Source organism: Chrysochloris asiatica, unplaced genomic scaffold, assembly GCF_000296735.1.
Source record: "Chrysochloris asiatica unplaced genomic scaffold, ChrAsi1.0 scaffold00304, whole genome shotgun sequence".
NCBI classification, from domain to species: Eukaryota; Metazoa; Chordata; class Mammalia; order Afrosoricida; family Chrysochloridae; genus Chrysochloris; species Chrysochloris asiatica.
In genome coordinates, this window is record NW_006408822.1 from 163,732 (window position 1) to 183,656 (window position 19,925).

Consider the following 19,925-nt stretch of genomic DNA (forward strand, 5'->3'; position numbering starts at 1 on the left):
TAAGTCTTTAAGGGAGCAGAAAGCCTCATCTTTCTCCCAAGGAACAGCTGGTAGTTTCAAACTGCTGACATAAAGGTTCACAGCCCGATTCATAACCATTACGCTACCAGAGTATAATTACATAATTATAATAAAAACAGCAATCATGAGGGCACTCTAAATACACAGATATGAAAGAATCCCAAAATGTATTAAGTGAAAAAAAAATCAAAGTGCAGAAAAATGTGAATGGATGGAAAATGTCTGTATTGTCTTGTGTATGCATAAAAACAATCTAAAAACCTTTTACTGATAAACATCCTATGATGGTTATCGTGGTGGGGAGGACAGAATTATTCAGGGGCTAAAAGGTAGACACTAATATGAATGATAGGGCAGGCAATATACAACAAGCAGGAGGTTGACTGAGGAAAGATGAAGGTAGCAGGAGACACAAGGAGAAATATGAGTTAAAGTGAATAGAGGTAAAGACTGTTAATTGATGGTGGGGATTGCAATTATTGTAATGAAGTAATGGTTTATTGTTTGTAAAACTGATGATCTGCTCTATAAACCTTCACTCAATTCACAATAAAAAGTTTTAAAAGTAAAAGTTATTCATAGTAAAATAATTTGTAGGCATAGTAAAACCTCATTAACTGATTTGAGTTAGCTGCTATCATCTTTGACATGGAAAAAGTTAAGTAAAGGTTACTTGAAAATTGAATTTTTTTTTTTTTAATCTAAAAACCTATATAAGAAGCTTGAGGCCTGTGAGCTAGGTTTTTTAAAAAAGATTTTATTGTGATAATTTTATGTGATAGTTTACATGGGAGAACATTAGCTAATTCATCCTATCATATATTGTTTCATTGCCATGACTACAATCCTCTCCATGCATCATCAAACAACCAAAGGGTATACCCTGCAAGTCTGCCCCTCAGTCATCAGCACACAGCCCCTCTCCCTCTCTGGGTCTAGAGTCCCCAGCTGCTCCATCTCTCCACATCATCATCTCTGCCTCCATCTCTGGAGTCACTGCTTCTCTGGGTAGGGCCCCAAACTCCGCTCTTCTCCCTTGATGGTCCCAGGGGCCTCCGCTCCTGGACTGCAAAGTCAACCATTCTCCTCCTTTTGCTACAAAACATCTACCTTTACATTTCCAACCCTCACAGTCAGTCCTGATAACAATTATTCACTATTGTACCGCAAGAGACCTATCCCCTTCTCCTTTCATCAGCCCTGCCCAGACAGATTGGATATTACTCACTGGAGAATCTACCTTCCTCCACGCCCTCTGGATCTAGGCTCCCTCTTGAAAGCTTGTAAGCCAGTCACTTCTTGCTTTTGTAGTCCCCCACCCCCCCCCAAAAAAAAATTTGGGTAGCCAATGTCCAAGTTGCCCATCCCTGTCTACTCTGTATATGGAGGGGGTGGGAATGATCCTCGCTGTAAAGATTTGTTCCCTCTTTTGAGCTACTGTATCCATAGGTATAGGTCAAGTTCATCAAATTGTATCAGATTACTCTTTTTTTTCTCTTCTTTCTTCTTCTAGTTGAGTTCTGGTCATCCAGCCGTTGAAGCCAGGTCAGCTAGGTATTATCTGCAAATGTAGATGTTCTTGTGCCAATTCCTTCACTTCTTATCAGCTGGACACTTCACTCTCCACTCTAGTCCTCTGTGGCTATGTCACTGTCTCTGGGCCCAGGAGTCCCCAGGTCTTGCCACACTGCTGGCCAACTAGGTCTCCACCTGGGTTCACATTTGTCTATTGAAGTTGATCGGACTTAGCTCACAACTTCATTGCTGTTTTTCCCTCACTTCCCTTTATCAGTGACCAATGTGGTCACCAGTCAGACTGCATGCCTGCTCGTGTATTCCCCTTGAGTCTTAGCCTTGGAAGGGGTTTTCCCTGAAGGGGCCCGACCACTTGTCTTGATGTCTCCTGGGTGAGCAACTTGCTTGCTTGTTCTTGTAGTAGTCAGTTGGACTGCCATTATTGTTTTTTATTTTTTCTGTCGGTCTTTCTTTCAAGAAGTATCTTCTTTTCTTCTAGCCACTCCAAGCTGGTCTGCTTGTCTTTTCAAGTGGAGATTTCTCACCTCAGAAGATTCTGGGTGGGGTTCAGGATTCCACCTACGGTCTCATGCAATGCAAAGGCTCCACAGGAAGCCTCCTTCACTGGGCAAGTTGTAGCCCCATTTTAGGTATTCCAATCAGTTACAGGCAGAAGACGGATTTACAAGCTTTGAATGGTGATACTTTCTCTCCCCCTTAATTGTCTATTTTACAATGATATGCCAGGGAAAACAAGATTCAAAAAGACAGCCAAGTATCTTAACATTATTCCCCCCTTTTACCCATTCAAACCATGCCTCAATCCCTGTATCCCAGACCCCTGTTGTTCAAGGTTGTGCATACATCATTATTTACCTCTGTCCCACTTAGCCCATGCAAACTCATCTTATAGTTTTGACACTTAATCACTTGAATGTACCTTTGTCTCTGCTGTAGCTCTTGCTAACTGAATTCTTGATTTCCAGATCCTAAGAAAGTTAACATTCCTTGGTATCCAAATACTTGCCACTGGTGTTCGAGTTTATTATCTATTATAACAAAGCAAAACAATAACTTTAAAACAAGAAACAGATATTCCTGGTGTGACGCTGTGGGTTAATGCGCCAGATTGCAAAGCCGTTTGAACTGCAAGGTGTGCGGTTCAAGCTCACCAGCTGCTCCTCGAAAACCCTGTAAATCGTCGTTATAGGTCCGAATCAACTCGAAGGCACTTAACAACAACAACAATAGACTGCCAACGGCTTTGAACTACTTTCCTTCAGCTCCAGGAACAACCATGCCCCACTCCCCCACCGCATGTCCATCCTCGCTTGACCCACCGCATCGCGTTTGGGCAGCACTGAAGCCCCCAGGGCCTGGCCTCCACGCGCTCGGGTCACCCACCCACGTGTGCGTCGGCACCAGCAACCGCTGTGGCACCAGCTGACAATCTCTGGACTGGCTGCACCTGCCTGTCGCGGTCGCCCGGCCTCTTTTTCACGAGACATCCAAAGCCTTTAGAGGACCTGGTTCGACCTCCGCCTGGTGCTCTCTGGGGGTTTCTGGACTGGACCGGTGGCAGGGCAAGCAAGGACAGAGGTCGGGTCCAGGACGCCACGAAGTGGGGCGCTCTCTGGGCAGACGCGAGCAGCAGCCGGCAGACCGGCTTCAGTGTCCCGAGCTGAGGTCCTCAAAGGTGCTTCCCCACGGTTCCCGCCCTATTTCCACCCTCTGACCCCGCGAGTAAGAGGGAAACCGAGGAGTCACATCGATTCCACCCAGCCCAGCGCTTCTCTCTCGACGGCCGCTCCCTCCCGGAGGGTAGTCCCGGCTCCCCGCGGGCGCACCGGCTATATTCCGCTGACCAGGGTAAGAAGTCGAGCGGCTGCGGTCCGCGCGGGGAGGGGCGCGGGAGGGTCTGGCGGCGGCAGGCCGGGCTGCCCTGGGCGTGGGGAGGCTGCGATCCAGCCCAGCCGGGGCGGAGCCGAGAGCCAGAGCCGCAACTTAGAGGCGGAGGTGCTCACAGCCATGCACCCGGGGTCCCGGAGAGGTCGGGGGTCGCAGGCGCCGCTGCTGTTGCTGCTGTGGCTAGTGCGGGAGCCTCGGGCTCTTCAAGGTGAGGACGTGGGCGGGGTGTGCCCTGAGGGGCAGACAAATGGGACAGGAGGACAGGGAGTGGAGATGGCCTAGGTGGGTCTCCATCTGATCTGACCAGGGATCCTCAACAGTGCTTTGGTTGGGCGCCCGCGCAACCAACTTGCTGACACTCTGTCAGTTGCCACCCCTCCGTGGGCAAAGCACAGGGGCAGAACCCCTTCCCCTTTCAGAAGCTCCACCTTCCCTCATCCTCCCATGCCCCTCGGCCAAAATACTCCACTCATCTCCCAGCACCCAGTCCCAGGGTGAACCGATGCACCTCTCTGCCGCTTAGGGCCAAGGGGATCTCCCAGCTCTGGGAAGTTCCCCATCTTGAGAGTCCCCAAACTGCCTTTAGACTACAGGACTAGCTATGGCCTCCACCCCACACTCACTGGTCACCCCTTGAACATTGTTTATATTGTTGCCTTGTTTGGTTAGATAGAGGACTTCTCGGTACTGACGTGCTTGTTTAGCATGCCCTTCCCAGTGTAACCAGCTGTCTCTGAAGCAGGAATGGAAGTCCTGTACATCGAGTGCCTGGGGGAGGGGACACGGAGGCAACCCTGAAGCACGGAGCTGAGCCAGCTTTCCAGAGGGAGAGAGGGCTACTGCTGTCTGCTGTCTGGCTGAGCACGGACCCAGGCCTGACCAAGCAGTCTGTCTAGGGACTCCACCCCTTCACCTTTTCACTCTGCTTCGGGTCCCAAGGGAGAGGAATGAAGCCTTTGTGCCTTTGGAGATGGTCCCTGGGCATTTCTGCTCTTCCCTTCTCCTTGAGACCTCTGGGAGGAGTGGGGAAGGGCTCAATGCTCCCCACCACTGTCCCCAGTTTCCACTTCCATCCACCTAGTTACCACAGCCTCATATCTACCCTCCACTAAGGGGCCAGTAGCAGTGTATGTGTGCAGTGCTGTGTGAAAAACATCCATACATGCACACAGGCACACCTTTCCCCTTAATATACACTTGGAGGCCTGGGGCCAGCAAGTGCTGACTCTCCACACCCAGTTAAGTCCTTACTGGGCTGAGAGATCCCCACCTCACTCTCTCCCCAAGACTCTTTCCAGCCCCTCTTCATACAGGCCCCTTTAGCCTCTCCCAAGACTGTGGAGTTCCCAGACCCTCACTACCTGATGACAGACAATTCAGGTCCTGGGAGAGGAGGTGGTGGTGGTTATGTGCCGTGGAGTTGGTTCCGACTCATAGCAACCCGCTATAGGGTTTCGGAGCCTATACATCTTTACAGGAGCAGAAAGCCTTATCTTTCTCCTGCAAAATGGCTGGTAGTTTTGAATTACTGACAGTGAGATTAGCAGCCTGACTGGTAACCACTACCATACCAGAGCTTCTTGGGAAAGGAGGTTAAGGTCAGGCAGCGACTGAGACACTTCCACAGGCAGCCAGTCTGGGTGGGTGGCTGCTCTGGGAGCTGAGCCGGCCTCAGGACTTGGTGTTAGAGGGGTGGGAGGACTGGCAGAAACTCTGGGCTGCTTTGGGCTTGGCTTCTACAGGGTGGGGCCTGGTGAGTTGTTGGGACCCAGTGATGGAGCTGGGGAATATTCCAGGGGGAACATTCCAGTGTCTTCTTGGCTTTGGAATTCCTCCTGGAGCCCCCTAGTCCCACTCAGCCAGCAGCCATCTGTCCCCCAGGCCCCTTCCAGTCTGTAGACAAGAGGAGGAGGATTTGGGACCAGGGTAGAGCCTTGTCCCCAGCATGAAGGGATAAGGTGTGCCTTCTAAAGCAGTATCTGGCTATTGTTATTGCTCCCACAGGGTGGGGAACTGGGGAGACACTGGTATTCACTCTCAGGATCTCTCATCCTAAAGGCATCTGCAGCCTGATCTAAAAATATCTCAGCTACCTCCTCCTTGCCCTTCTTCTCTTGGGGGGGAGGGGTATGAGCCTTTTCCCGTGACCTCTGACCTCAAGCCCTCCCCTTCAATGGGGCTCTTTCCTCCTTAGCTGAGCGCTCCCTTCCCAGGCTCTGCTGCCTCTCTGCCTATTGGGCCCTCAGTTCCAGAATGTCCCATGGGTACCCATCCTTCTCCAGGCTAAACATATCTCCAAGCCCAGCTCTCTGTCCCTTAGGCCCTTCCCTCACCCTGAGTTTGTTCTTACTGCAGGAGATGCTCCTGGAGAACTGACCACCCCCCACTGGGTCCTGGATGGACACAAAGTCACCCTGGAGGAGTCGGTCAGTGGCATATTACCCATTCCTTTGCCCAGAACCGGGGGTCTCCCAGTACCTTAGGCCCTTCCTGAATCCCGGCTTGGCAGGTTTGCTGGGGTCCCCAGAACCACCCAATCACAACTTTGTCAGTCCCCTTCCGGGCGTGGGGGGTGGGGAGGGTGGGGAAACTTCGAGATCTCGTGAGCCTGCACACATGGAAATCATTTTTAGGCTTCCTCCCCTCCCCCTCTTCCTTTCCCTCTCTTCCCAAGATGCGGCTGCCCCAACCCCCAGCACACAGAGGAGGGTCCTAAGAGTTGTGTGGCCTGAAACTCTTCAGGGGCTTCTTCAAGAAATACCTTCTTTTTGCAAAGTTTAACAGGACATATGACTCTATAGACACATTATTGCCCCCTTCTCCCCCTCCCACCCCCAGGGTACTACCACTGAGGGGCCAGGAGCCTCACAGAATCCATTTCTGGTTACTCTCCTGGTGCCCCCCGAATAGAGTCCCACCCCCTTTTGCTTCTCCAGGATGCTTGGGCCTTGCCTCCTCCCAACATCTGCCCATTACACACTTTCAGAATAATGAGCCCCATCTGTAGGCACCGCCACGCCTATAATGCAAACCAGGAGGTGGGCACCCTTGGTATGCCCAGTTTACAGAGGAGCGTGAAGCTCAGAGAAGTAGGGAGAGTTGCCCATGGTCATCTAGCTCTTTGGCATGGGACAACTTCACCCCACCAACCACTTGAACCTCGAGAGAGTTCTACCCGCGATTTCTAGGCGAGAGAGGACAGCCCCACTATCCAAGCCCAGAGATGAGGGAGGAAGGAGAGAGATGCCATGAAGGCTGGGATGCCCCCAGAGGTCCAGCAGTTTCCAACCTGGCCCTAAGTGAGGCTTCCCTAAGCCCTCAAGTTCCCCCAGACCCTTAGGGCCCCCCATGAAGAGGTCAAACCTGAAAACAACCCTAAATTTTGGGGGTTGTTCTCCTAGACATAATTGGGTGAGGGGAAGGGGAACACACATTTGGGTCACCCTGACTGTGCACATCTCTCCCTGCCTGTGATCCAGGGGAATGGGGGTAATCCCAGAGCACCTCTCTCTTACTTACTGGCCCCTGTCCCAGGAAATCGCCAAAGAAAAAGAAGGCAGAACTGAGGCAAGAGAGTCCTCTCCAAGAAAATACATTTCATGCTGGGGTTGGAGTGCAGAGAGAGGGGGCAGGATCACCAGAAAGACAAGAATGAAGACAGCAGGGGCCACAGAGGGATAGAGAGAGGGGAACCCAGGGCAGCCCCAGAGGAGACTTGGAGACCTCCAGTTTGCCCTTCCATCTGGGCCCCCCGCCTTTCCCCAGCACAAATGTTTCCCCAATAAAGCAAGTGGCATTCCAGCCACATGAGCTCATGGCTGAGGCCTTGGAGGGCCTGTTGCCAGGGAGGCAGGGCTGTCTGCTCCCCACCTGAAGAGATGGGCCCCCTTAAAACTCTGAGTCCCTTGGCGGGTGTCCGAGCCCAGGGCATTTTGGGATAAAAGAGGAGGGCCAGCAAGGGTGGAACAAACAATTTGTAGATTCAGCAGCCCCCCAGGAGGCTACTGGGCCAGATCAACTCTGGGATCCAGCCAGGCTGAGTGGACAAGGGGGCACAAATTAGGTATCCCTGCAGGGAGGAGGCAGGCAGCAAAGAGACAGTGGGGCAGGGGTGGGGTAGGGAGTATCGGGGAGCTGATCAAGGCCCACCATCCTGACATCAAGCAGAGGAAACGAATGCTTTTCTCTTGTTTACTAGGGGGGCTCAGTGAAGCAGTTGTGGCGTGGACATGCTGAAGACCAAGGGAAACTTTTTAGCAGGGGGTGGGAGGGTGAAACTGCCAGAATCCTCCCAGATCCCACAGGGAGTAAAGGGGCTACAAATACAGACTCAAACCCTTAGACAGCATAGTGGCTGGGAGGAGACCCGAACCAAGGTCACTCAGTGCCTCAGGATCCCACTGTCCCCTGCCTAGAGAATCCTTCCTGTCATGAGCAAGGAAGGAGGGCCCAGAGGAAAGGCCCAGGAACTTGGGCAAGGTGGGCACCTGTCTGGGTTCCCTCACCTCCCAGGCAGTGACTTGTCAGGTGGATGTCAGGGCACAAAAGTCCTCATTTGGGAATATCTTTGTCTTCATGACTCACTTGTACACCCTTCCACACCCACCGTGACACTTGGGGTGGGGGGAGGTCTGCTGTCCCTCCCCTCTGAGTCCTCATGAATTCCCTCCCTGGCCAGCTCCACATCCTACTTGCTCCCTGGTAGGCCTCAAGTCCACCCCAGCTCTACACTCTTTCTCATCCAGGTCTCAAAGATAGACATGGGGCTGGTGGCCTTAGAGGCTGAAGGTCAGGAGCTTCTGCTTGAGCTGGAGAAGAACCAGTAAGTACCATGCTGGAGCAGGGTCTGGGAACCTCTCTATGGTGGGGACAGCAGGAACTGACACGAGCCTCTGAGGGAGGCTATATGGGGAGAGGGTCCTGGAGGAGGTACAGGGGACATCAGGCCCATGGCTGCCTCTTTGGAGGCTGTATCAGCTACAATGTGGGACAGGTCCCTCAAATTACCAGTAGCAGCTTGGCAGCACCAGGCTTCCTGCCAGAGATGAGTGAGCACCACCTAGTGGGTACCCACAGAGTTATGTAAGTGAAAAGAAAATCCAAGCCCAGAATCTAAAGGGGTTGATAGAATTTGGAGGGTATTCCAGACTGAGGTAATGGCAGAAACAAAGCTGAAGTGGTTGCAACATTCAACCATGAGCAACAATGTGTCTGATTTGTCTGGCAAGTCACCAGCTACAGGAGAGAGAGCAGAGAGCAGGCAGAAAGCCTCCCACTCCCCTTCAGGGCCAGATCACAGAAGGTCAGGAATGTTGTTTTAATGCTCAGTGTCCTGGAAGCCTAAGATTTTGTGCTGGTGGGTAAGCAGGCAATCCCAGGCTCAGAACTGTGCCCTGGGCTGGGCAGATGGTGTCTTAAATGGAGCCTGTGAGGAACTCTTATAACCATCCAGCTATGATTTACTGCCTGCTGCTATTCATAAGTTTTTCACTGGTCAGTTATTTTTTGTTGTTGTTTTTGTTTTTTTAATGTTTTATTGTGAATTATGTGATAGTTTACATGGGAGAACATTAGTTTTACATTCATCCTATTGTATATTGTTTCATTGCCATGGTTACAATCCCCTCAATGCATCATCAACCAACCAAAGGGTATACACTACAAGCCTGCTCCTTGGTCATCAGCACACAGTCCCTCTCCCTCTCTGTGTCTAAAGTGCCCAGCTGTTCCATCTCTCCACTGCTCAGTTATTTTTGTAAGTAGATCCCCAGTTCTTTCATCTTTGTCTGTCTTAGTCTGGAAGTTCTGAGGAAACCTGTCTGCCATAGTATTTGAAATACTGATGACATCATGCAACATGCAAGTCACCACAGTAAGACAGACAGATGAGCAGTAGATTATATGAGGAAGATAGTTTCAGAATTGGAGGAAGACCCTTTAATTATACACAGACAACACAACCTTGCTTGCTGAAAGTAAACAGGATTTGAAGTATAGACATGAAAGATTACAGCCTTCTGTATGGATTACACCTCAATGTAAAGAACACAAAAATCCTCAGACCTGGACTGACAAACAACATTATGGTAAACAGAGAAAATATTGAAGTTGTCAAGGATTTCATTTTACTTGGATCCACAATTAACACACATGGGAGCAACTGTTTAAAAAGCAAATACTGGACAAATCTGTCCCAAAAGACCTCTTTAAAGAGTTAAAAAGCAAAGCTGGCACTTTGAGGACTAAGGTGTGCCTCACCCAGACCAGAGTATTTTCAGTCACCTCATGTGCATGAATAAGTATGGTGAAAGAATACAACCTTGTAGCACACCTTTATTAATTTAAATAATTCAGTGTTCTCATGTTCTGTTCAAACAATGACTTTTGGTCCATGTACAGATTCCTCATGAGCACAATTAAGTATTCCCAAATACTCATACTTTGCAATGTTGTTCATTGCTTGTCATGATCCACACAATCAAAAGCCTTTGTGTAGTCAATAAAGCACAGATAAACATCTTTCTGGTATTCTCTGCTTTCAGCCAAGATCCATCTGATGTCAGCAGTGATATCCCTTGTTCCACGTCCTCTTCTGAATCCAGCTTGAACCTCTGGAAGTTCTCTGTCAATGTATGCTTGCAGCCGTTTCTGTATTACCTTTAGCAAAACTTTACTTGCATGGGATATCAAACATATCGTCCAATGCTTTCCACATTCCGTTGCGTCATCTCTCTTTGGAATGGACACAAATATGGATCTCTTCCAATTAGTCAGCCAGATAGTTGTCTTCCAAATTTCTTGTCAGAAAACTGTGGCACCAGAATTGGAGGAAGACTCATTAACAACCTGTGATATGCAGATGATACAACCTTGCTTGCTGAAAGTGAAGAAGACAAAGTATTCACTGATGAAGATCAAAGAGCATAGTCTTCAGTATGGGTTGCATCTCAGTGTAAAGAAAACAAAAATCCTCACCACCAGTGGTGAACAACATTCTTATCAACAGAGAAAACATTGAAGTTGTTAAGGGTTTCATTCTTCTTGGATCAACTATCAACACTCATGGAAGCAGCAGTCAAGAAATCAAACGATGTATTGCATTAGGCAAATCTGCTGCACAAGACCTTTTTAAAGTGTTGAAGAGCAAAGATGTCAGCTTGAGGACTAAGGTGCACCTTAGTCCTTAGACTCAAGCTATGGTATTTTCAATAGCCTCATATGCATGCTAAAGCTGGACAGTGAATAAGGAAGACTGTAGAGGAATTTATGCATTTGAGTTATGGTGTTGGAAGAGAATATTGAAAGTGCCATGGGTGGCCAAAAGAACCAATAGATCTGTGTTGGAAGAAGTGCAGTCAGAGTACTCCTTGGAGTCCAGGATGGCCAGACTTTGTCTCTCATATTTCAGACATATTGTCAGGAGAGACCAGTCACTGGAGAAGGATATCATGTTTGGTAAGGTGGAGGGTCAGAGAAGAAGAACCCCAGAGAGATGGATTGGCAAAATGGCAGCATCAATGGGCTCAAGCATGGCAACAGTAGTGAGGATGGCCCAGGACTGGCCAGTGTTTCATTCTGTTGTACACAGGGTCGCTATGAGTCAGTATAGACTCGATGGCACCTAACAACAACAACAACATATGTATGAAAGGCTGGACAATGAATAAGGAGGAGATGAGAAGACATGAAGCATTTGAAATATGGTGGTGATAAAGAATATTGAATACACCATGGACTGTCAGAAGAACAAACTTGTCTTGGAAGTAGTATTACAGTCTCACATCCTTTGGACATATTATCAGGAAGGACCAGTTTTCTATCAATTTATCAAGGCGAAAGACATCATGCTTAGTAGAAGGTCAGTGAAAAAGAGAAAGACACATGGCTACAACAATGGGCTCAAACATAACACTTGTGAGGATGGTGCAGGACCGGGCAGTGTTTCATTCTGTTGTGCATAGAGTCACAGTGAGTCAGAACTGACTCAATGGCACCTAACAACATTATTTACTGGGAGTCCCTGGTAGTGTTTCTGCTGCTGACTGAAATACAGGAAGTCTGAAGTTTGCTCAGAGATGACTTGGAAGTATGGCCTGATAATTTATTTCACAAAAGTCAGCCAGTGAAAACCTCATATATAGGCTCTCCAAGAACCTTATATAGAAGTGTTCAATTATCATTGAGGAAGGGCCTTCTGGGGGCAGTGGGGCTAGACTGGGTGATTCCTATAACACCTTTTCCCTGCAGGCTGCTGGTCCCTGGATACACAGAAACCCATTACAGCTCAGATGGGCAGCCAGTGGTGCTGGTCCCCGAATACATGGTGAGACATCTCCTTGTCTCCATGTGCTCTGAGGATGGGGTGGGTGTGCTGGGGGGCTCAAACTTGAGGACACCCTTCCACTTCCTGTTACTCAATTCTTCTGTTTCTAAGGAGAGGTTGGAGTCAGTCCTCCACCATGCCCTCTATCTGACCCCACCTACTTCAGTCCTGGCTGAAATTTAGGGCTACGCTCCTTCCTTTTCAGGATCACTGCCATTACCAGGGGCATGTGAGGGGTTACCCTGATTCCTGGATAATCCTCAGTACCTGCTTTGGGATGAGGTGAGGAGCTCATTGGGAGGGACCAGGGGTAGGTTGGGGATGGGGCAAGAGCTCCCTCACTCACATCCCCTCTGCATCCCCAGTGGTATCATCGTACTTAACAGCAGTGCCAGCTATTATCTTCGACCCTGGCCACTTTCAGTCTCCAAGGACCCCTGGACCCACAAGATCTCCCGGACGGAGCAGCTGCTGAACTGGAAAGGGGCCTGTGGCCACAGGCACTCCAGTAACAAAAGAGACACTGCTGATCTCCCTCGTGTCCCCCAGACCAGGGTGAGGAGCACAGATGGGGCGGAAGTGGGAATGCGGTATCCACAACCCTCTCAATCAGAAGATACAGAAATCCAGGGAATATTTATATTGAGATTGAGGAAACAAGTCTAGAAAGTTCTTAACCTTAACTTTGTTCCTTTGGGGAATTGGGGCGGGTCAGGGCTCAAGGCCAGCAGTCTTCCCTAGGAGTCACCACTGCCCCTCCCCAGGAGAGGCGAGAGGCCCCCAGGAGCCGGAGGTACCTGGAGCTGTTCATAGTGGCTGACCACGCCCTGGTGAGGGGATGGATGCCCAAGGACCGGTGCGGGGCCAGGCTGGGACCAATTCAGCCCCTCACGCCGCCGCTGTGTTGCTGTCCTCCCAGTACCTGACACAACACCGGAACTTGAATCGAACCAAACAGCGTCTCCTGGAGATCGCCAACTATGTGGATCAGGTTGAGTACAGCTGCGGCAGGGGCAGATCGGTCTTAGTGGGGCGGCGGGCTAGTGAGAAGAGAAAACCGAGTAGAGACACAACCCCACGGGTAAGCACGGGTCCAAGTGGGGCTCCGGGTTCCTGGCTTCAGCTCCGTCCCGTCCTCAGTTCCTTAGGACTCTGGACATTCAGGTGGCGCTTACCGGCCTGGAAGTGTGGACAGAGCATGACCTGAGCCGCGTCACACCGGACGCGAACGCCACACTCTGGGCCTTCCTGCAGTGGCGTCGCGGGCTGTGGGCACTGCGGCCACACGACTCCACGCAGCTGCTCACGTGGGTAGTCCCGTCTCCCACGAGGGTCCCGGGTCGAGCTGGGCGGTGTTGACTCCGGCCCCACCTAGTCATGCCGCGCTCCACCCTCAGGGGCCGCACCTTCAGGGGCGCCACAGTGGGCCTGGCGCCAGTCCAGGGCATGTGCAATTCGGAGAGCTCCGGAGGCGTGAGCACGGTGAGGCCCAGTAACGGTGGGGTGGGCGTTGGCGAGGAGCGCGGGCTGCGGGCTGCGGTGACCTCCCTCCTCCCTTTCGTCCTCCAGGACCACTCGGAGCTCCCTATTGGCGCTGCAGCCACCATGGCCCACGAGATAGGCCACAGTCTCGGCCTCAGTCATGATTCCGACGGCTGCTGCATGGAGGCCGAGGCCGAGCAGGGAGGCTGCGTCATGGCAGCGGCCATGGGGTGCGGGAGCTGGGGTGGAGCTAGGAGGGAAGGGCGGAAGGGGCAGGGGTGGTCGACTTGGAAACTGCTTTTGGGTGCCACATCCCTGGTGGCACAAGTTATTATTGATAAACTATCTTGGAGTCCTGGTGTGGCGCTGTAGGATAAGCGCTGAACTGCTTACCACAATGCTGGCAGTTCAACCCCACTAGCTACTCCTTGGAAACCCTGTACAGGGTCGCTATGAGTCGGAACCAACTCTATGGTACTTAACAACAACAACCCCCTGGTAGCGTAGTGCATTATGACCTGGGCTGCAAACCACAAGGTCAGTATCTATCAATCAGATGAGCTTTTCCACACAGCCACTACCACCATTAAACAAAAGGTTGGCGTTGAAATTTACTTAGCCGCTCAGCGGAAAATAAGTCTGGCAATCTGCGGCCATAAAGATTACCCGCGCTGTTTTTTGTTTTTTGTTTTTGTTTTTTTTGCGGGGGGAGGGCATTTTGGTTGTTTATGAGACTTAAATGGCGGAACATAGTTTAGGAACAACCTAGCTATGTTATTCCAACTGCAGCGCTGGGTCAGGAGTCAATCTTGGGTCCTGGATTGCCCACTCTTCACGTGTCACCCTCTCCAGCCTTCGGCTATCTGTATAATTTTAAAATCACATCCCCAACATGAACAGTTTCCGAGAGGATCCCAGCCGCCCGAGACGCAGGCTGGTTAGCAGGCTGTGTGGCCAAGTACAGGGGTGGGGGCGCAGATGAGCCGCGGTGAGGGTGGTTCCTGCAAACCCGACGACCCCGCCCCGCCCCGCCCGCAGGCGTCCTTTTCCGCGGGTGTTCAGCGCCTGCAGCCGCCGCCAGCTACGCTCCTTCTTCCGAAAGGGAGGTGGCGCGTGCCTCTCCAACGCCCGGGATCCCGGGCTCCTGGTGCCGCGGGAGCGCTGCGGGAACGGCTTTGTGGATGAGGGCGAAGAGTGTGACTGCGGCGCTCCTCAGGTCAGATCCCAGGGCCCAGCCCGAGAGCCCCAGGCTGCCCTTGCTCGTCTCAGCCCCGGGGGCCTGGGGTGCTGGGAGACCTGATCTGATGCCCCCTTGTCTTTCCGACGCAGGAATGCTCGGACGACTGCTGCCTAGCTCACAACTGCTCGCTGCGCACTGGAGCCCAATGCGCCCACGGGGATTGCTGTGCGCACTGCCGGGTGAGAGTAGGGGAAACTCGGGGGGTGCAGGTTAACTGGCCCTACTCTCTCTCCCCTTCAACGCTTGGGAACTCGCCTGCCGATCTTGGCCGATTGGCGTCAGATGCTGTCTCTGCTTTGTGCGTAGGTTCATTTGGCTCTGCCCGGGCTCCTCTGCCTTGAAGCCGCGCTCTCTTGTAATGGATTTCTCACTGTCCATTATTTCTTTGTGCCTCGGCCTCCCTCCCTTTTGCCTCCATCCCTAACCCCTATCACTTGCGTAGCTGAAGCCGGCTGGCGCGCCGTGCCGCCGTGCCGCGGGCGATTGTGACCTCCCGGAATTCTGCACGGGCGCTTCCCCCCACTGTCCCCCAGATGTTTACGCACTGGATGGTTCACCCTGTGCCAGGGGCCATGGCTACTGCCGGGACGGTGCGTGTCCCACACTCCAGCAACAGTGTGAGCAGCTCTGGGGGCCAGGTGAGTCGGCAAATGCGTCCTAGCAACCTGGTTCTCCTCTTGGAGCCTGCTCAGATATCAGCTTGGGGGTGGGGATGAGAATGAGGCCTGGTCAATCCCCAGCCCTACCCATGTTTCCCCAGGCGCTCGCCCAGCCCCAGAGCCCTGTTTTCAAGTTGTGAACTCAGCGGGAGACGCCCACGGGAACTGTGGTCAAGACAGTCAGGGACGCTTTGTGCCCTGTGCACAGAGGTGGGTACTTGTGCACTGTGGATTCGAGGCAGAGGAAGCAGGGTAGTGGGTGAGTTGGAGGACGTGCACCGCTTCCTGCTCTTTGACCATTCTCATTCCGTTTCCAGGGATGCACAGTGTGGGAAGCTGCAGTGTCAGGGCAGGGAGCAGGGTCCTCGGGTGCCACACGCTGTGCCTGTGGACTCCATCATCAGCTTCGATGGCAAGAAGATGACCTGCAGAGGAGCTCTTTCACTCACTGGGGCCCCACTGGATCTGCTGGACTTGGGCCTAGTAGAGATAGGCACCCAGTGTGGACCTAAAATGGTGAGCTCTGCTCCCCAGAACCCTCCCTCCCTTCCTTTGGCAGGCATAACTCTATTCCCTCACTGCCCAGTGTGCACACTGTCTATAGGTATGCCAGGACAGGCGCTGCCAGAATGCCACCTTCCCAGAGCTGGAGTATTGCCTAGCAATGTGCCATGCCCATGGGGTGAGTAGCCTACAAGGTGGGGAGCCTGGAAGCCTCTGATGCCATTTAACCCTCCTTCCCTCCTACTCTCCTGTCTGCAGGTTTGTAATAGCAACTACAATTGTCACTGTGCTCCTGGCTGGGCACCACCCTTCTGTGATCAGCCAGGGTTGGGAGGCAGCATAGACAGTGGCCCCATGCAGCTTGCAAGTGCGAGAATGGGACAGGAGGGAAGGGGTTGGGCAAGTGAACCTGCTCAGAACTCAGTCCCACGATGTCCTTGGCAGCCTACAATGCCTTCCTGCTGACCATGATCCTCAGCATTCTGCTGCCTCTGCTCCTTGGGGTTGGCCTGGCCTGGTGCTGTTACCGGTGCCCAAGGTCCTGTCTCCAGCAGTAAGTACCTGTGGGGCTCGAGGAGGGGTCCTGCTCGAAGTGGGTAGGTTCTGAGTACCACACATCTGAGGGCTAAGGGTCTTGCTCCTCAGAGCTCTGCTGGGACGACTGGGAGCTGGAACAGGGGTCTCAGGTCTTTCCCAGGGTCTGTGAGGTCGTCAGGCCAAGCCAGCTGGAGACATTAGAGAGGAACCCTGAGCAGGAAGTCCTAGTGGCCTCCTAATCAAGCCCAAAGCCTGGGTTCCCAACCTCCGACACCACCTTAGGGCAGGATCCTGGGAGCCCCATTACTGTGATCTGTCCTCCTTGTCCACACCTCCTGTTTTTGTCACCAGATGACTGCTTCACCCTTCGCTTTGCTCAGTGTCTCCACCAGCTCCTAAAAAGGTTGGGACTCCACTGTGCCCTTCAAGGCCTCCCCAACTGTCACCTGAGTTTCCAAGCTTCTGCCACTTTCTCTTCAGTTACACCTTCAAGTCCCCAAATACTAGGCCCAGCACATCTTTTCACTGTGTCAGCTGTGATGCCCACCCCTCATCCAGTCTTCTGTCCATCTCACATCAAGCATGATTGACCTAGGGCAGCCCTAGGCAAGGCAGGCCTCTGACCATGTCTGATCCAGCCTGGCCTTGAGGGTGCTCTAAGTGAGTTGTGGGAGAGGACAGCGTCTGGGCTGGACCTGGAGATGTCACTGACTGGTGAGGGGGCAGAGGGCATCCCCCAGGGGAGCAGGGTACCAACTGGGTCTCAGGCAGCTGAGAGACATTGGCATGATGAGCAGTAATGGCGGGTGTATGGGCAGAACTCAGCTTGGTAGCATGAGGGGAGGGGACTACAACTCCTCACCAGGCCACCAGAGCAAAATCATGAGGACAATGGAGACTGTCATGAAGAGACATGGAAGGAAGTAGCAAAACCCAGAGCAAGTTGGCACTAGCAGATAAAGTTAGCTTGGCGTCATCCTTTGGGACTTGAGCAGTGTTCATGTCTGGAGGAGCCAGGATGCTGGGGTAGCGCCAGGGCTTGGGGGACAGTCCAGGCTGGGTAGTGGAGGGGCAGGCAGTCATGGGAGGGAACTCAGGGTTCTTCTCTGGATGATGCATGCAGGAAGAGGGTCGGAGCGGGTGACTTGGAGCAGAATGGTGTTGACTCAGAGCTCATGCTGGGCGCTATGCCACTGCTTGTGGAGAAGCAGAGTCACTAGTCCAGCCTCCTGGCTTCTTATCCTGCTGCTTAGATCTAAAGCTGGCCCATACAGGGATGGCCCACTGGGCAGCCTTCGTCCCATGGAGCTTGGCTCAATAGCTGCTGGAATGCCCTGGCCCCTGGGTGAGTGAATACTGGGTAGGGGAGGGAAAGGAAGAGACTGACTCTTGAGTTCTGAATTCTTCCCCAAGGTTTCCCCTCTTCCCAATCTAATACCCAAACACCTTGAGTACCCTGAGCTTCACCCCAAAACAGGAACCCCCTCCCCGCATTGCTCCCTAGACCTTGAGAACTCTGTCAGAGCCCAACAGCCACTCTGAGAAGCCCGCACCTCCAAGGTAGGTGGACACCCTGACTGAGGACCCTCTCCCATGGCACACCCACACCCTCTTAGACCTCATGTTCTCTTACCCTGAGGTCTCTGAGCATGAGTGATGGTGGAAATGAGGCCTGCTCTCTTGGAGAAGATGTTGACATAAGATGGCATGCTGGAGGCCGCCAGGGTTGGGGAGGGAGGAGTCCTAGCTCCTCTTTGGTCAGTCATCTGCACTGAGGGAGGTCCAGGGGTTCTTGCTTCCTCTTTTACCTTCTCAGACATCCAGGAGCCAAGACCTGATAGCTGGCAAGAGGCAGCCTCTCTGCACAAACTTCAAGACAGGTGGCCTCTGACATCCACTCCAGGAACTTGAACCCCTAAGAGCACAGCCAGGGAGTCAGCTGACCTCTTGTACCTTCAGGCAACTGGAGTTCTTCCCGCAGCAGAGCCCTGCCCTATCCACTCCAAGACCTAGAGCATTAGCACAAGTTGTCTTAGCTGCCCTTGCCCCTTAGGGCTGGGGGACCCTTTAGGGTACACCCTCCAGCTCAGGAACCTGTCAGTCCAAGGAGGGGAGGTCCTACAGTCACCAAGCTACCCTATCAGGGGAGTCTGGGTCACGCTAGGTATCCAGAGACCTGTTCTGGGATCCTGAGTGAGTGTGCCCCATTCATGGTCTGTATATCCAGACTCAGTGTTGTGCAGAGAAGCGACTGCTGAGCCAGGAGCTGAGACGCTGGTCTTACATTTCAGGTCTGGTTCATACTGCCCAGCAAACGAACGAAAGAACAACAAATAAGCACACATTACGACCTTCCCTCCTGCTCCATCTTCTTATCCTCCTGGACACTTTCTTGACCCACACCCTATTCCTAGTCATCTCACTGAGGCATTGGGGGGAGTATAGGTCTGCTGCACCCCCTCAACTCCTCTTCATTCCTGGTGAGGGGACAGAAGAAGCCAGCCACTTCAGAAAGGACACCTGAATAGCAGTAAAAATAAGACCTGTTGCCCTTGGACCTCTATGAGTCTTTTCTGTCTGTAAATTCAACCCTATGGGAACCCCCAGAGGTTAATAATGTTGTGGTGGGAGGAATCGCAGATGGCAGCCAGGACTCCATATTTGAGCTTAGGATGCTGCTACCTCACTTGAATAACTCCTTTGCCACCCACCCTTCCCCACTCCCATCCCTTGGACATTGTCAAAAGCCACTCAGTTCTTAACTTCGACAAGACATGCTGTATCAGTCAGCTGTTGCTGCACAACATAACCACCTCAAAACTCAATGGCTTAAGACAAAGTAAGCTTTTGTTCTGATTCTGAGAGTTAGCAAATTAGGTTGAGCCAAGGTGGGTGGTTTATTAGGTTTCAACTCACTTAATTATATTTTTTGTATTTAATAACATATCTTTATTATTTTTTGTATGTTATAGATCTCTTCCCTTTTTCCAAATTTCATAAATCATTTAAGTTGATGCAAACCATAAAACACATATACATTGGGCTGAGGATGCTTGGAGAAAATTAGCTAGTAATTTCCACATGGTTGTTATGTTATTTATAAAAAAAGATACATTTTGTAAATGACAATTCTTGAATTACTAAAAGATCAACCATTATTTTAGTAAATTTCACTATTGTAGGCACCATTCTTGTTTATTTTTTAGCTATGTTTCTGCTATGCAGCCATATAAAGAAGTAAGCAGCATTGAAGTTTGGGGGTATTTGGATCATTAATATAGTAATGATAACAACAAATAAACTAGGTTCTTCACCCAGTCTCACCCAATGAATTAGAGGTGTAGACAATCAGTAATTGCTAAAGTACAAAGAGGAAACTATTGAGATTAATTAATTGTTACTACTAGGCATTGTCAAGTTGGTTCTGACTCACAGCAATGCTATGCACAACAGAATGAAACACTGCCTGGTCCTGTGCCAACCTCACAATCTTTGCTACTTTTGAGCCCATTGTTGCTGCCATTGTGTCAGTCCATTTCCTTGGGGGTCATCCTCTATTTTGCTGACCCTCCACTTTACCAAGGATCATGTCCTTCTCCAGGGACTGGCCCCTACTGATAGCATTTCCAAAGCATAAGAGATGAAGTCTCACCTTCCTGGCTTCTAAGGAGCAATGTGGTTTTACTTCTTCCTACACATATTTGTTTGTTCTCTTGGCAGTCCAGAGTAGTTTTTT

General features: G+C 51.5%; 1 protein-coding gene across 1 annotated transcript; it reads left to right on the forward strand.

Moving 5' to 3' along the window:
- The first annotated feature begins 4,149 nt into the window (after positions 1–4,149).
- Positions 4,150–18,100, forward strand: ADAM33 (ADAM metallopeptidase domain 33). Its single transcript, XM_006874853.1, is given in 22 exon segments — positions 4,150–4,163; positions 5,765–5,870; positions 8,190–8,266; positions 11,689–11,767; positions 11,973–12,049; positions 12,133–12,322; positions 12,532–12,597; positions 12,687–12,758; positions 12,908–13,074; positions 13,165–13,249; positions 13,337–13,479; positions 14,288–14,465; positions 14,579–14,668; positions 14,932–15,127; positions 15,250–15,358; positions 15,466–15,664; positions 15,753–15,830; positions 15,911–16,019; positions 16,097–16,203; positions 16,205–16,248; positions 17,443–17,534; positions 18,006–18,100. Coding segments are annotated over 22 exon segments (2,373 nt in total).
- Positions 18,101–19,925: the final 1,825 nt, after the last annotated feature.